The 17,457-nt window shown below is 48.2% G+C and overlaps 1 protein-coding gene across 6 annotated transcripts; it reads left to right on the top strand.

Moving 5' to 3' along the window:
- Positions 1-3,896: 3,896 nt before the first annotated feature.
- On the top strand, positions 3,897-17,208 carry SNX22 (sorting nexin 22). Of its 6 annotated transcripts, XM_088656917.1 has the most exons (7): positions 3,897-3,999; positions 5,890-6,043; positions 9,193-9,276; positions 12,595-12,699; positions 12,789-12,880; positions 15,394-15,467; positions 16,286-17,208. In XM_088656917.1, the coding sequence occupies exons 2-7, from the start codon at positions 5,954-5,956 to the stop codon at positions 16,420-16,422; spliced, it is 582 nt and encodes a 193-aa protein (XP_088513043.1). In that variant the 5' UTR covers positions 3,897-3,999; positions 5,890-5,953; the 3' UTR covers positions 16,423-17,208. The 6 variants fall into 6 exon arrangements, with proteins under 6 accessions (XP_088513043.1, XP_088513042.1, XP_088513044.1 ...); XM_088656916.1 differs by lacking the exon at positions 15,394-15,467; XM_088656918.1 differs by lacking the exons at positions 5,890-6,043; positions 15,394-15,467 and adding an exon at positions 8,441-8,486 and having other exon boundaries at positions 12,561-12,699.
- Positions 17,209-17,457: the final 249 nt, after the last annotated feature.

Genomic DNA, 17,457 nt, shown 5'->3' on the forward strand with positions numbered 1-17,457 from the left:
TCTCATCATCCTTGGAATAACCTGATTTAAATACTAGCAGCCAAACGTTGTCTGGTGCTTGCTAATGCTCTAGTGCAGGCATCCCCAAACTGCGGCCCTCCAGATGTTTTGGCCTACAACTCCCATGATCCCTAGCTAACAGGATCAATGGTTGGGGAAGATGGGAATTGTAGTCCAAAACATCTGGAGGGCCAAAGTTTGGGGATGCCTGCTCTAGTGTGTAGTTTTTAGTTAAGCTGAAAACACTTGATTTCTTGGCTGCTCAGAGTCCTTGGCTTTATTTCGTTCTCCCCCACTCTGAGACATTGGTGCTAAAGATTCAAAATTAGCTTGACCACAACCATGCCCTTAAAAAACCTTGTATGCATTTTTATTTGCCTTCTGCTTTCAGTTCTAATAAGCTGGGGCGAGAAGTCTCTGCAAAATAAATATCTGCAAAATAAATATTAAAGAGGAACCTGAAAGTCCTTTGTTTCTGTGCTATCCCATTAAATCTGTATCTGAAAAGATTTCCTGCTCCTTGCTCTTCCACATAGCCTGCAGAGCAGCAGTGGGTACTTAATCCCCTTTGCGAATCTATATATTTCTGTTTTGTTCTTGTTGGCATAGACTCAGATTGGGGAAGTGGGTTATAAATCCCGCAGATGTTCTGTGGACTCAGCACAAGGAAGCATGAGGTAGTGTTGCTTAAGCCAAAACGATGGATTTACCGGGGGGTGTTAGGGGAAAACTGTATTGAGCCCCCAAGGTATTTGTTCCAGACTCCTATACCTGAGAGAGGAGAAAGGGGAGCAAGAGTTACCCAGAAGTCCTCCTGTTCATTCAGCCACTGACTATCAGTTCCATTTGCAGACTGTGCAATGTATGGCAAACTGATAAACTGGGTGGCGCCCCTTTACCTACAGGGCGTGGAAAAACAACCACAGATGCCACTAAGCACACTTGCCCAAGTATGTTGTATTTAGGTTGGTCAGCCATTATTATGGTCAATAGGCCAAAGTTGAAGCCGTTACAAATTGCTATATAGAAGAAAATACAGCAGTGATGCCAGGACATACGGGAATATAAACACCCAAAAAAGGTTGTTATTGTCCCAAAACAGGATATATGCTGTGCCCCCTCCTTTTTAGCAATCCCCCCAACTTACCGTACTTTCTTTGGAGAATTCTTCTGTTTTCAGTTGATGAGTCTGGGGGAAAACCGCAGTATCAATTTTGGGGGAGGGGCCTATCCCTTGAAGTCTTTGGTCCTCCAGATATGACTGGACTCAACTCTTGTCAGTCTGAGCCAGGCATGGCCAATGGTGTGACCTCTGGAGAGCCACCAGTTTTCTTTAACAGAAAAGCAGAATGCAGGTAGAGAAAGTGAGAACACTGGCATTGTTACTGGCATCTGTCTGTCTCGAGAGACTCAATGGAGTGCACCTCCGGGGGTGACGTCAGACTGCTGCATTAGCAGCACCAAAGTGGCCTCCTGGAGGCGCAGTCCTGAGCAGTGTGTCTGGAGATCCTGGGCTGCCCAGACAACAAAACCCCCTTCTTGGCCTTGCTGATATGGTCCAAAGGAAAGCAGAGCCAGATGTTGGGCACCTGCTTGGCTGCAGGAGTTGCCACAAGGAGGCATACGAGGTGCCATCCAACCGTATTAGGGACTCCACTCCATTTCTTTTCCCAAAGATGTCCTGCAATAGGTACTACCCCTACCCTAACACCCCATACACCCTGAACACTGGCATAGTATTATATTAACATGGGTTAAAGCCAAAGCAGTGTAATGCATTATTGCTTCTAAGTGGGTGATTGATGGGAAACCTCTGGGCTTCCAGATGTTGCTGGACTACAACTCCCATCATCCCTCATCATTGGTCATGCTTACTGGGGCTGATGGGAGTTGGAGCTGCACAACATCTGGAGGGCACCAAGTTCCCCATACCCGCTCTACTTAAACCCTGCTGTTCATACATTATCTATAAAGGGTGCATAGGAAACTGCCCTATAGTGCATTAGATCATTGGCCCATTTGGTCCACTATTGCCTACTGTGACTGACATTGAGACTTGTGGCAACTTAAAGCAGCCTTGCCCATCCTGGTGCCCTCCAGATGTTGGATGGGGTTGGTGTGAATTATATAGTCCGAAATATCTGGAAGACACTGGCTTGGAAAAGGCTGCCTTAAATATTTAACAAAGTTATGACATAACCTTTTGTGGAACAGCCAGATAATTACAGCCACTGTTTATGGTATCCAGTGTTAGCCTTGCTCAGAGTAGACCATTGGTTTAGTTAGATCAGCCATGAAATGTCCTAAATCGGCAGCCTGTCTCTTAGGGAACCTGTGCTACTCCAGATGTTGTTAAACTATGATGCCCATCTTCCCTGGACCCTGACTATCCTGGTGGGGGCCACGTGGTCTCTACCCCAGTGCACAAGAAAGACAGAATACAGGTGTTGGTGAGCTGAGCAGATGGGAGGTCGGGAGGAAACAGAGGACGTTGCCCATGATAACTTGATAAGTCTTTAGGGGGCTGAAACACTCCCTGTTTTGTAACTGGCAGTGACTCTCCAAGGTCTTGCTGGACAGAAGCAATTTCCTGTTACTGTCATCTAATCTGGAGATGCCAAGGCCAGATCGGGGAGAGGGGTCTGCTCCACCATATAAATATAATTGTTGACTTCATAACTAGTCTATACTCATTGGCTCTTGTAAAGATTTTAAAGAGGGGAAGTTAAAAACAATCCAACCGCTGAGTAACTTCTTATCTGTGAAATACCTGTGTATTCAACTGGATGTCTATAATACATCCCCAATCTTGAGAAAAGATAACAAAGATTAGGGCTAGCTCATTTCAATTGCCAGGGATCTGAATCACACACTGGCAGGCAACTAGGGGCTCATTCCTGCTGTTGCTTAGCATGGCCAAGTAAGCTTTCTGTTATTCCATTAATTATCAGTGGGTCCATATTATATTCTCTCCAGATTGTGGCTTTCCTGCACTTTTCCCCTCCCTCTAGCAATTATTATTATTATTATTATTATTATTATTATTATTATTATTATTATTATTATTATTAAATTTGTATACTGTGCTATACCTGTAGATCTCAGGGCAGTTGCAACATAAAATCACAATATTAAAAACACGAAATAGGCAAACAAACAAACAAAACCAATAACCCTCCCCTCCCCAACACATTTTAAAAGAGCATTGAATGTCAATCAGCCAAAGAACTGGTTAAAGAGGAACGTTGTCGTCTGGCGCCTAAAAGAGTTTAATATGAAGGCGCCAGGCAAATCTCCCTGGGGGCAGAGCATTCCTCAAACGGGGAGCCATTGCAGAAAAGGCCCATTCTCAAGTTGTCACCCTCCGGATATCGTGGAGGAAGAAATATAATATTTTAATTTCCCCCCTTCCCCCCCTAATATTTCTTGATCATTTAATAACCTCTCATTTAATCTCCATCTCATTGGGAATTTTTGCCCTGTTCTTAATTTCACAATAATAGAGTTGTGGTCTGATAACGTTCCGGGTAAAAATTCTACCTTCTTTATCTTAATGTACAAATCTCTAGAAAGCCATACAAAGTCAATTCCGCTCGCAGAATGATCCGCGGCCGCGCTAGAAAAAAATGTGAATGGTCGTGGTGGAAGAAAAGGGAGCGGATAGAGGGAGCGCGAGGAAAGTTTGGGAAGGAGGAGGGGAGCGCCCTGCGGACAAGAGAGAGGTTTGCTCTCCACCTCAAGCGCAGCACGCACGAGCCCTCGGAAGCGGCTGCGCTTGGGAACTCCGCGGCGGCGTGGTTGGAGCGCGCAAAGGCAGCGGGACCCGACGGGGCGGGTCTCCGCCGAAGAGGGCGGAGCGGTTTAAACAAGCCCTGAATGAGTCCGCGGGGGGCGGCTAGTCTCGGCTCCGAGGCAGCGGCAATGCAGCTGCAGGTCGCGGTGCCCTCGGTGGGGCTTCAGCTGTCCGAGGGCGACCAGAGCCCGGAGAAGGCGCGCACGGTGAGTGGTGGCGGCGGCAGCCCGTCGGATTGCTCCCGGAGCGGCGCGTAGGCTCTTTTGCAGCCGCGGGGCCGGGAGGGAGAGCCCGTCCGCCGGTGACTCTGGCCGCGGCGGGCTGGAGGGGAGAGCGGCCTCGAAGGCAGCGGGTGCCGTCGGTGCCCGAGGCCAGCCTGCAAGCGCCTTAGGCAGGGAGAAAGGCGGCGCTGAACTTGCTGGTGGGGCTTTGCAGAGGCCGGACGGAACGAGCGAGGGAGGGGCTTCTTTGCGGCGTCCACCAAGGGAAATGAAGGAATGAACCCGACACGTGTAGCCTGAGGACCCTTCAGAAGTGAGAAGGCGTGCAAACAGTCTGCATTTCGCGTCTCCAAGGGACGCAAGACGCGATTGCAATTCTTCCAACACCGCCGACTTTTTGAGTCTTGTGAAAAAGAACAAAGCTGAAAGAAGAGTCTCTTGGAGGAATGACGCACCTCGAGACTCCCTTTAGCGGTTGAGTCTGTGCCCTGTGTCCCCCAACAAGCGCGCACCCCACCGCTCAAAAAGGGGGGTTGATTACAGCTTCTGTGGACAAGAGATGTGGGATATGGCAGGTATAGATAGAAAGAAAAATGTTAGCACTGAGGCCGGAGAAGAATGAAATTTAGACCCTGATAATTGTGCTTAAGGTTAAAAATATCCCAAACAAGTACAGTGCCCCCGTCACATGGCAGAGTTGGTGAGACCACCAGCCTCCTGCCATAGCTGCCAAGTTATCCCTTTTTTTAAGGGAAATTCCCTTATGCTGAATAGGCTTCCTCGTGAGAAGAAGGAAAACTTGGCAGCTATGCCTCCTGCCAGAGCAGTAACTATGGAGTGAGGGGCCAGCCCGGGTTCTTTGCCCCAGGTTAAGCCTCTAGCATGAAATTGGGTCTTTGACCCGGGTGAAATAAAGCCTAGTTTTGCCGCTGCCTCATGGCACTGATGAGCTAATGAACAACTGCAGTGCGATTAAAAAAAAACCTTATCTCAATTCAAGGCCACAGGTGATAGAACCAAATTTCAAAATACTTCCTTCTCTGGGAAGAATGTGCAACTATGGAAAGCACTTGATTAAACATATCCTCCTTGTTTCGTTGTTTAAGCTGAGTTCCCATTGGCACCTTCGCCTCAGGCAGCAGTTTCTTATAAGATGGGAATCCTGTGACACACACACACACACACGGAAGTTGTTGGACTATAATTCCCATCATTGCTGATGCGGACCATGTTGGCTGGCTTGATCGGAGTTGGAGTCTCACAACGTCTGAGGGCCACAGGTTGCGTCTTCCTCTAAGAAGGCTTCCGAAAGTGGGGTATCAGGAAACACATTCATTCCATGACGTTTCTCCGTGTCTCCGTTCTGTTAAAAGATAAGAGCTGGCATGGGAAGCCTGTCGGCCTCTAGATAATTATGGAGTCCATCATTATCTGGAGAACCAGCCTTTTCCTACCCCTGACTTAAAGAAATGTTTATGCTGCTTGAAAGTATACCGGTTGAGACAATAATATGCAGAATACAGGAATAATGCGTTTTATTAAAATGATGCATATTGTTCCAGTAACCTATCCTCCCCCCCCCATGTTTGGGGGGAGGGAACAGTCGCTCCTCACACTGTTGCCACAATAACACACACACCAACACACACCTACCCTGTAGGAACGAGCAGAGTGACAGTTGCCGTGCCTCTGCTTCTTGTAGAACTATAACACTAGAAGAAACTAGGAGGTTGCTAAGATCTTTAAGGCAAGATCTACTTCACTCACATGCACACACTTAAAAAAATCATTCCGGCCACAAGGAGCCAGAAGGCACAGAGTAACTGCTACCGATATATAGTTTTTGCTACTGATATATTTTGTCACCTGACGCAGACCCCAAAATTGCACCTCCCCTCCTTGCCAGGAAAGAAGGGGTGCGGGAAGACCTACATCCAGAATGAGGGGGGGGCAGAGGAAGATTGGCACTGGGATCAGCTGCCCCAGTGAATCCCTTTGCCTGAGGCAGTCGTCTCATCTTGCTTCATGGGTGAGCCGGCCTTGAGTGCAGTGCTTAGAAATGACAGATTCTCATGTGGCACCACTGTAGGTCATTCTGGGGTACTGGGGGTGGGAAACCAATTAACCCGAGAGTGGGTGGGGGGTCAGTATGGTGTAGTGGTTAGAGCATCAGATTAGGACTTGGGAGATCTGGGTTCACATCCCAACTCAGCCACGGAGCTCACAGGACAACCTTGGGCCAGTCACAGTCTCTCCATCTGAACTACCTCACAGGGTTGTTCAAAAATGAAGCACAGGGTTGTTCAAAAATGAAGAGACAGAAGAACCATATACACCACTTTGAGCTCCTTAGAGGAAAGGTCTAATAATCTAATACATCTAATACATCTAATAATCTAATAATACATCTAATACATCTAATACATCTAATAATCTGGGCCATCTCTCCCCCAAAGCAAGATGAGGCGACTGCCTCCGATGGCAGAATCCACAGGTGCAGTAGATCCCAATAGAGATCTTTATTCCTCACTCGTTCCTGAAGTAGATCTTCACTCACCTCTTATTTCCTGGTGAGGAGATACGCCGGGTGCTAAAATATCTTGAGGTGGCCCTGCTGATAACAAACAAACAAACAAACAAACAAACTGTATTGCGTGGCCATAGAATGACTTGGGCCTTTGGATCCCTCTAGGCCAGTACTATAGACTCTGACTAGCAGCAACTCTCCAGCGTCTTGGACAGAGGTGATTCCTTGCCCTAAAATCTGAGGTCCTTGTAAACTGGAGGCAGAAGAAGAGCCTGTTGGATCAATTCAATGGTCCAGTATCCTGTTCTCACATGAATTGGTCTAATCCTCTTTTAAAGCCATCCAAGTTGTTGCCCACCACGGCCTCCTGTGGCAGTGAGTTCCGTAGTTTAACTCTGCACTGCATGAAGTCCTTCTTTTGCCAATGAATTTTTATTAACTTTCCAAATTGTTAACAAATTAACAACAAATTGATTCAATTTAAGAGTTGACTTTCCACCCCAACCTTTCAAGATGCTTCTTTCTCCTCCCTCCTTTGCTGCTCACAATAAAACACTTTTTCTTAATTTCTAATCCTTTTGCATCCATTCTCTATTATGTTTGATTCCTGCTTAGACTTTTATTTAACTCTTTTGCCAGTTAACCAAATAGAGTTAATCTTTTATCAAGCCATGTAAATCATTAATAATAATTTTAAATCTCATTTCCTCCAATACGACTTCACCATGGCTTTCTTTCAAACCCCTCCTGAATATTCCAACATTCAGCTTCACTGAATGCCCATGAGTTCTAGGGTCTGGACCTGGGACTTTCTGTGTCCCAAAACATGTGCTATGGGAAATCTGAGAAGCCCACTTAGATCAGATTTCTGTCATGCATCTAGCAGTGCTATTGCCAAGAACCCCAAGCCAAGTTAAGAGCAGACAGTTAAGGCAGGATTCTGGTAAATTGGGACATCAGCTGTGGAATGACCAGCCTTGTTTTCATTAGACCTTGAACTTAGAGTGGCCTGTCTCCAGCTCACACTGAGCGAAGCATAAACATCAGGCATGGCATCTCTTGGGCACAGAGTTTCCCGGTTTCCTTATTGGTTGGCAATTCTCTCTGTTTAATTAAGCTGGGTGTGGTGAGCGTGGTTCTGTATTCCAGCTGGAAGGCGCTTACTTTACTTGTGCCTTTATGGGGAAACTGTGATTGGAACATAAAATGCCTTATGTGGCGGAATATTTTTGGCCCTAGGAACCTAAGAAACCACCTTCCAACCATTGGTCCTTCCAGCTCAGGCAGCAACTCTCCGAGTCGGAGGTATGCTACATGGAACTGAACATGGGGGAGCTGAACAAGTCAGGTTCTATCACTCAGATTCACTAATGAATCTGATTTTTTCCTCTTTAAAAAGCAAGCTTCTAGACCTCATGGGAAGCAATGATAGGCTTGAAGGCAAGTGATCAGGACCTCGTGAAATTTCAGGAAGCAGAGGAGGAGCGATGCAGCGATCCCACTGCCCAGAGGGTTAGACTTCAATGCCCTGCATCGCTTCTTCCCTCCCCAACCCTATTCCATGGTTGTGGGAAGGAAAGAGAATAAAGGAGATATATGCACATTGGTTTAAAGTAGCTCACAATGTGATTTTTCTAGTTGCCAAGTGCTCCCACTGCTGGCACAGCAGGGTTCTTGTATGTGTGCCTAGATGAGGAAGAGAAAGCAGTGTATACTAAAAATAGCAGTGTGTGCGTGTGTACACACACACACATACACACACACGTACACACACACACAACCTATGGCTGCCACTTCACAAACTTTTCAGTGAGTAGACTGCTTTTGACATTCTGGGGGTGCTCCAATTCTTTTTTTTATCCTTGTATTTCCCTTATTTCATTTTTAATTCCTATAAAGTGCCATCTTTTTCCATTGCTGACCCCAAGACAGTTTGCAGCCCAAGGTGAGGACTGTAACATGTGCTTTCCCCCTCCCCCAAATATTTGGATCTGCTGCGCAGAGGAGGGTCTGTTGCTGCTGCAGCTGCCATTCGTGGTGACCAGAAGTGAGCGTTGGGTGTGTGAATAATTGCTTCAGCTGGGTAAACTGAGGCCTGGGCCCAGGGACTTTGGTTTGTTTCCCCCCCCTAAGGAGCTGGCCCCTTTGGTCTCCATTTCTCTCTCCTGAACAACAAGTACACAAAGCCTGTGTGGCCCCTTTGCTACATCTCCGCAGCATCTGGGCGCACAAAGCCTTCAAGAGGAGATGTGTGCTGCATTACAATCTGTGCTTTGCTGGAGTTGTCCGAAGTGTATGTCTCCGCACTTTAACTGTACATGTTCCTCAGGCCCGACACGGAGTCTTCTGCTGGGTGCTCTTTTATGCAGAGCAGAGTTTATTCAGTATATTCCCCCCCCCCCCCGCTCCCATTTGGCACTTTTGGGAAGCGAAGCCAAAGGCTGGTTTCAAAGAGGCTTTTGTCAAGCGGTGTTTGCTTTGGGGAGAGACTGGACTGTGGTGCATTGTGGGGGAAGAAGGTAAAATGACCGCCCTGCTGTTGCAGAGAGTTAAGACAGACCTCATCTGTTCAGCAGCAGCAGCAGAGCTGTTTTGTGGGGTGGGTGGGGCACGTCCGGGTGAAACTGACAAGCTTGTGCCTAACCTTTCAGGTGTTCAAGGTGGAAATCCTGTGGAACGGGAGGAAACATTGCATTGAGAAGCGCTACAGCGAGTTCCATGCCCTCCATAAAAGGGTAAGGTGGGTGCATGAGAGTCAGGGGGGAGGGGGAGCTTGTGGCCCTGCTGGGTTTCATTGGACTACAAATCCCATCATCCTCGACAACTGCCCATGCTGGCTGGGGCTGATGGGTGTTGGAGTCCCACCCACTAAAGAAGAATGGAGAAGTAAGGGGATGGATTGTGCAGAACCGGCAAAGCACGTTACACTAAATAAGGTTTTGTGGAAGAATGCAAACCCTTTTCGGATTATTTAGAGAAATATTATTATACGATGACCACGTGAGCAGGATTTGAACTGTGAGCAACAGAAGGGATTAAAGATTATAGTACTTTTGTTAAGGTTCAAGAGATAGAAGACAGGGTGCAGCAGGCGGAGAGAAACAGAAACACAACGGAAAAGTGGATAGGAAATTGAATTTATTATTATTTACTGAAATGTATGTGTGAAATTTTAGATAACTTAATTTTTTGTAAAGCTTCAGATTGATGGGTGTTGGAGTCCCATCCCTGGTATAGATTGATCTTGTGGCCTGGATCCATCTGCTACCACACTTGCACATGGCTTTTCTTTCACGTAGGCAGCTATAAGGGCTTACTCTACCCTGGTTTGCCCCCTGTTTCATTCTGGCCAATCAGATGCCTTTGGGAAGAGGGCAGCAAACATTTTCAGCACGGGGCCGGTCCACTGTCCCTCAGACCTTGTTGGGGGGGGGTGGACTATATTTCTTTTGTGGGGAGGGGGAATGAACAAATTCCTATGCCCCACAAACAACCCAGAGATGCATTTTAAATAAAAAGCACACATTCTACTCATGTAAAAACACGCTGATTCCCAGACGGTCCGTGGGCCGGATTTAGAAGGCGATTGGGCTGCATCCGGCCCCTGGGCCTTAGTTTGCCTACCCATGCCTTTGGGGAACCCCACCCTGCCAAGCAGGACATGAGCACAAGAGCCTTTCCCACTGCTGCCCTCACCCCTGCTAAACTGCCCCTGGATATGGAGGCTCCACTTTGCTGCCCCAGCTATTAGCCACTGATGGGCCCTATTCTCTTCCATGAAGTTTTTTACTCCCTGCTTAAAGCCGTCTTTGACATCCTGGAAAAAGGGGGTGCCAGGCAGGTTGGCAAGCACCTTGGGCACGAGTATCCCACGCTGAAACATTTTGTGGCAGGCCCCACTCATGCTTATTTCAGAGTACATGTAACCGTGATCCTGAAATACAGCTTAGCTTTCCAGTTTCCTGGAGTGTCACATTAATTTTTTTATGCTTTAGGCATATGTCCCTGCTCAAGGGAAGTGCTAGAACCCTCGGCTTCCATGTTGTGTTTGTTTGTTTGCTTGTTTTTGGAGGGGGGGATGGAGGAGTAGAAGAAGGACGGCCCAATATTACTGCCTATGGCCATAGACACTGCACACACTACACATATATGGTTAGATATATGGTTTTCCCAGCCATAGTATTTGTGAGCAAGATACTGTGAGCAAGATTAGAAGGGAATATAGAAAGGGAAGCCCTGTTTCACTGTTGCTTTCAACAGTGTGTGGCAGGAAATTTTCCATTGCTATCTCTCTTTTTTAAGTTAACTCCCCCCGCCCCCCAGATAGCTACACCTTGCAAACACAACTCTGCACAACTGAGGCTCCGCTCATTGGGTGTGCTAAACTAATGCAAGGGAAGTCTTGCTCAATCACCGTGTCTTCCTTGCAAGTGTTCCGGTGAAAATAACATCCAAATAAAGCCTTGAATTTGCTTGAGTACCATATTTGTGCCATCTTGAGGATGCTCTGCTGAATTCTCTCCCTGCCCCCACCCAGTCAAATAAAGGTAAAGGTAAAGGGACTCCTGACCATCAGGTCCAGTCGTGACCGACTCTGGGGTTGCGGTGCTCATCTCACGTTATTGGCCGAGGGAGCCGGCGTACAGCTTCCAGGTCATGTGGCCAGCATGACAAAGCTGCTTCTGGCGAACCAGAGCAGCACACGGAAACGCTGTTTACCTTCCCGCTGTAGCGGTACCTATTTATCTACTTGCACTTTGACGTGCTTTCAAACTGCTAGGTTGGCAGGAGCTGGGACTGAGCAACAGGAGCTCACCCCGTCACAGGGATTCGAACCGCCGACCTTCTGATCAGCAAGCCCTAGGCTCAGTGGTTTAACCCACAGCGCCACCTGGGTCCCACCCAGTCAAATACCTCAGTCCAAATACTCTAATGCGCTCTCTCTCTCTCTCTCTCTCTCTCTCTCTCTCTCTCTCTCTCTCTCTCTCTCTCTCTGTGTGTGTGTGTGTAGGGAGACTTTTTTAAAAAAATACTTTTACAGCAAGTAAAATGAATGCAGTGTGGGGTTTTTGCTTACTGAGTATGGGTCAAATAAACACACCAGATCATATATCCATGGGTTTAGGGCAGGGTGCCATTCCAGATGTTGTTGGACTTGCATGCCAGAAACATCTGGAGGGCAGGCACCATGTTTCAAATGCCTGTCCTTGCTTTGGGGGCAATGGATTTTTTGTCCTGGGCATTGGATAATTCTATATTCCATATTTTCTGTAAAGCCCACATTCCTGGTCTTGACCCAAGACTTCCAGCCTAATTGGGGCTGGCCCAGACTGCTTGCTACCTTGATGCAAAGGACAATATGGTTCTCCCTCCATCCATGCCCTGCCTGGGGGGGGGACTGTTTGGCCCCCAACAGCCATATCCTTACCTCCCCAAAACCTACTGCCCAACTTAAGACAGGTGTGTGATCCACCCATCTGTCAGAGTTGACCCATGTGGGAAAGGCTCTGCTTTGCCAACACATTTCCTGCAGGAAATGCACTGGCAGAGCACTGCCCGGAAGGACTGAACTCTCTACTCGCCAGCCAATGAACAGAGGGTTCGATCCTGCTTTCTGCTTGGGTCTGCTTTGCTGGCATGTTCCCAACAGGGAACAAAATGACAAAGTGGTACCCAACAGGATTGCTATCACCCAGTGACGTTAGCTGATTGGCAGGTGGCCGTGGCTTGGGGAAGCGGTTTTGTGGAACGGATTGGACGCCTGGTGGGATGAGATTGGCCCACAGGCCATGAGTTTCTAACACCTGATGCCCAGAAATGGACCCTGCTGGCAGCTGAGCCTGACTTGAGCACTCTCAGCAGAGAGCTGGCTAGTTTTGCGGTTGTAGGACAGAGCTCCTCTCCTCCCAATGCCTCTCTTTCAGCATCCACTGCCAGAAGCAGCGGCTTCCCTCTGGCTAACAGTAGGACCGGCCGTTGAGCCTGGCGGATCCTTGGAGCTCCTTTGATGTCCGTGCAGCTTCTCTGCTCTCTCCTCTCCCCAACCCCCACAGATCAAGAAGAGATGCAGAGTCCCGGACTTCCCACCCAGGCGCGTCCCCAACTGGATGACGAAAGTCCTGGAGCACCGGCGGCAGGGCCTGGAAGCTTACCTCCAGGTAGGATGCGAGGCTGGCAGCCGAGTTGAAAACAGCCTCCCTCCCTCCCCAGCCTCCACTCACTGATCTTGGTTCCTCTCTTCCTGCAGGGCATCTTGCTATGCAATACGGAGCTTCCCAGGGAGCTTCTGGACTTCCTGAAACTCTGGCAGTTTGAGCAGGAGCACAAGGCCGATCTCGGGTGAGTGTTTGGATTGAGCAGGAGCAACACTTTCCCCCTTTGTGCCACTGTCTGGCACAGGTGTGTGTGTGGGGGGGAACCTTTGGCCCTCCAGATGTATCTCAGCTACAATTTCTTCCGCTACAGCCGGTGGGTTGTCAGGGCCCAGGGAAAGCATTGCGCCCTCCTAACCCGTGGTTCCTGCCAGGGAGGGTGGCAGTGTTGGTGGGGAAGGATATTCCCAGCTGGGAGAGAGAAGCTGGGGAGGGAACAATGCCAGCAGTCACTTGTTTTATTTTTATTTTATTTATTATTATTTATTATTATTATTTTTATTAATTTTCCAAAAAGAAATACAAAATAGAGAATAAAAATACAAAAAGAAAAACACACACAAATAAAAAGAAAAATACATCAAAAACAGATAACATAGAATAAAAAAGAACAAAAATTCCATACATCATTTACTATTATAATTCTTGTATCAGTGACTTCCTCCTTCCCCCCGTCCACGTTTCTACTAGTAACTATTCAAGCGCTCACATTTTCGACATTCCTGACATTTTCTAATACCAAACTTCTTATAACTATTATCAACCCAATTCTTATTATAAATCTATACCTTTATACATTTAACTTATACTCTAAAAATCACATATCTCACTCCTTATTCCTTTAGACTCTTGCTTCTGTAGCGTCTTTGTACTTCCACAACCTTTATTGTCCATTTTTTAACTTATAGTTCTTTTCCAAATAAGTCTTAAATTTCTTCCAGTCTTCTTCCACCGTCTTCTTTCCCTTTTCGCGGATTCTCCCAGTCAGTTCAGACAGTTCCATATTTTTATTTTATTTAATGAAATTTTTACATGGCTTGATTAAAAAAAACAAAAAAAACTCCAAGTGGTTTTTCTTTTGAAATTTTGCATCCCCCCCAAAAAAAAGTTTGAGCAGCAACCCCCGTTATGCCACTGGCTGCAGCAAGTGGGGGGGGGGTAGGAATTGTGGTTTATTAACACCTGGAGGGCTGAAGGCTCCCTACACCTAGTATAACTCGACAGCAGCATAGTAGTTTGAGACGGACTGTGGTTTTGTGGTTCTTCCAGGACTACTCTGCTTTCTTCTTTACAAAAACTTGAGTATCTCACAACAACAGAATGCGATGCAATGCAATATACATATAATGCCTTGGTTCCCCCCCTCCCATTGTAAGTTATACGTACTGCACTTTTCTCAAACATTCCTTTCCCTGCAAAATCCAGCAGGGATTGTTAAGAGAGGGATGGGTAGCTGGTCTCTTGTGGACATTGTCCAGGTGCTTTCCTCCCAAAGGAGCTGCAGTCAAAACGCCAACCCACACACACTGCCCTTGTGTTGATTTACAGACTTTTTTGGAGCCTGCACAATTGACAGCTAAGGCCACATCTGCAAATGAGGTGCCGCGAAGCATTGTGGGGCAGCACTGTCTGTGCTCGCTGTGACTTGAAGGAGTGTGGGCGGAAGGTAGCCCAGGCCCAGGCTCAGGTTTCCCTCGACAGAGGCAGCTTTGCTGCAGCTGCTGCCCTCTCGCTTCGGCCGAGCAGGCAGAGGTGGAGCACAGCTGGCAGCGTCCCTGCCTGTTGTGCCATGCCTCTGGCTGCCCGCTGCGCCTGGCCCTGCCCGGCGGAGCGCGAGGGGTGCTGGAGGGATCATCGCGCCATGGCGCCCGGTACACTTAAGATGGCCCTGTCCCCATGCCTGCCTTATAAGCTCCTAGAGGCACCCGTTTCCACACACTAGCTTTTGTATGGAAAGGCTGCCTTTGTTCACACCACTGTTTGTGAACAGCCTGTCCTGCCACACCCAATGTTCTTCCCTGGGTGACTTTTCCATGCAGGACACAAGGCAAGTGGTTCACTGCCCCAGTGCTTTGTTTCCACCAGTGGGAGGGAGTCAAAACAGTCCCAACAACAGAAGGGTCCAGCCTTTGTCTACTTACTCCCCGGGGGATAAATGTGCTCATCCAGCCATGGAGGCAGGCACTTACTTTCTAGTTCCACTCCCTGTAGCTTGCTTGCTGCTACAAGCAGCAGGGAATACTCTCAAAAGTGTCTGCTTTGTGCTCATACTGGCCAAGTTGCAAGTGCCTGTTCCTTTTGCAGGGAGACAGAGCTTCTCTTCCGCCGCATCTTAGTGGTAGAGCATCTGCTTTGTGTACAGATGGTCTCAAGCTCAATCCCCAGGTAGGGCTGGCTACCAGTAGGCATCACGGACTTCGTATAAGGCAACTTCCTAGGATCCTTTGTTCAGAGCAGCAGCATCTGCCCGATACAGAGTTAGGCCACTGGTCCATCTTACTTAGCATTGCCTACACTGATCTCCTGTTTATTGCATTTTTAGCTTTCCTCTCCCTCTTACTCTTAAGTTCAAAGTGGTGCATGTTGCTCCTCTCTCTTCTGCACATGCATTTTATTCTCACAACCACCTTGCGAAATAGGCTAGGAGCTGAAATGGACAGGTTCTAACCCAAATGGCGGGGCTCAATTCTCTCCTTGCAGCCCTGCTTACCTGCTGTCCCACCGGCCGGTCATAAGCTTCCGAAGTGATCCATGCATCCTCCCGGCTCCCATAGGTAATGGCTTCCTAGTAAGGTTTTTGGGGTGGTCATGGAGACATATCATATGGGTGACAAGAGAGCCAGGGGGTCCCTCACCTGCCATCCTGGACTGGCAGGGATTGGGGGAGTGGATGGAGAGCAGTTCTTGTTTTGCTGAAAGGCACCTGTGCAAAAACCACTGCAGTGTTAGAGATGCCCAAACACTCAGGTTTGGGGTAGTAGTTAAAACAGCATCTCCTGCAACAGGAGGAAGCCGTGCATGCTGAAATGATCCTTGTACAGTGGTACCTCAACTTACGAACGACTCGACAACCGAATTTTTCAACTTACGAATGGGGGTAATGGTTGCGTGCTTACAAATGTCTCGACATCCGGGGGGAAACCGCGGCTGTTTTAGATAGGGATTTTTCGACTTATGAATGTTTAGATAGGGTTGCTTCGACTTACGAATGTTTCTGTTTTCAATGCATTCCTATGGGAAATCATGTTTCCAATGGAGTTTTTCGACTTACGAAGGTGCCTTCGGAACGGATTAAATTCGTAAGTCGAGGCACCACTGTAGTCACAATTGAAACACGGGATCGCAGAGTCCTAACATGAGCCACCTTTGTGTTCTGGAACTGAACAGTGTGCTAGATCTCATGCGAGTGCCAGGTTGAAGATGCCCCTTTGCCCTCTGCTGGGGGCAGCATTGTCCGTCGGCCTCTTTCCTGGGGGGTTCCTAGGCCAGAAAGGGAAGACAGGAAGAAGCCTCTAGGACTGCTTTCTGCTCCCACCTTTTAAGGGTTGAGTGAATGGGCTGCTGCCTGTTAATTCCCTCCTCTCCCTCTCAGACTTGCTTCCCAACGTGATCCTGAGTGGGGTGCTGCAGGGCTTCTATGCACCCCGGACGACCCTCTGCCTGCAGTCAACGCTCTTTGCAGCTCTGCCAACCGTCGACTCGGCGTCCTCTCCTTTGCAACCGGCCTAGGGAACGCCCGGAGGATCGAGTGCAGCTCTGTTCATTTGTGGAAAAGCAACCGCCGGCTTCCTCCTCGCGTCGTGCGTTGGAAAGAAAAGAGGTTAGGGACAAGGGTGCAGTTGGGAGAGCCACTTCTTGAGGCAGGCAGTGAGAAGGAAATGCTGTAGGTTGTTTTGTTAGGGTGCTGAGCTCCAGTAGAGTGCAGCTAACAAGGGCAGGGCTTGTTGCCACTTCTGGCAGAGCTGTGGCTCTCAGGCATTTCCAGGTTACAGCTCTTGTCAGCCCACGTGAGTGAGAAGCAGCTGCAAGTCAGGGAGGTGTGCATGCCTTCCTCCAAGCTTCATGGGCTGGAAGCAAAAGCAGCACAACAGCTGCTGGGGGGCAAGTACTGACTCAGGTCAGGTGCTAACAATGCAAGTGATGCCACCAGAGTTTATATGCACAGTCAACTCTGCATGGATCTGGGCCAGTTGACACCTTAATGCAGGTGTAGCCAACGTGGTGCCCTCCAGCTGCCCACAGTCCCCCAATTCGCATCAGCCCCAACCGGCATGATCAGGGATGATGGGAGATGTGGTCTAACAACACCCATCGAGTGTACCAGCTTGGGGAAAGCTGCACTGATGTGACACAGGTAGCAGAGGCTTTTCAACAGCATGGCGGGAGACCAGCAGCTCCTCTAAGCTATCCCAATAGTTTGGGTTATTCCTGCTGCAGAAGAGAACTGCTTTCTCGGTGGGGCAGATGGTCTACTTTAACAAAAATGGCTATGCAATAAAACACTTTCACTAGAAATATTGAGTTGTTTTGAAACTGCTGTAATTTGAGGCAGGGGGATGGAGGGGAGAAGACAACAGTTTCTGACATTGCCAGTGGGCTGGTTTGTGGCCAGTGCTTCTTAAACCATGGTTTACTCTTACACTGAATCAGTATGATAGTGCTTTTTTTTGGGGGGGGAGCTGCGCCAAATCATGGTAGAGTTGCAAGAGAAGCTTTGTTCTTGCTGCCCAGTTTGTGTTTGCGATGGCTTGGGCCTCTCCTTCA

The sequence above is a fragment of the Zootoca vivipara genome, chromosome 13 (genome assembly GCF_965207765.1).
Source record: "Zootoca vivipara chromosome 13, rZooViv2.hap1.1, whole genome shotgun sequence".
NCBI classification, from domain to species: Eukaryota; Metazoa; Chordata; class Lepidosauria; order Squamata; family Lacertidae; genus Zootoca; species Zootoca vivipara.

Bases quoted from the DNA above. Each gene is read 5' to 3' on its own strand.
- SNX22 (XM_088656916.1), top strand. From the start codon at position 5,954: ATGAGGGGGGGGCAGAGGAAGATTGGCACTGGGATCAGCTGCCCCAGT. The intron at 6,044-9,192 runs GTGAGCCGGCCT...CTAACCTTTCAG, and splicing joins CGTCTCATCTTGCTTCATGG to GTGTTCAAGGTGGAAATCCT. The intron at 12,700-12,788 runs GTAGGATGCGAG...CTCTTCCTGCAG, and splicing joins GCCTGGAAGCTTACCTCCAG to GGCATCTTGCTATGCAATAC.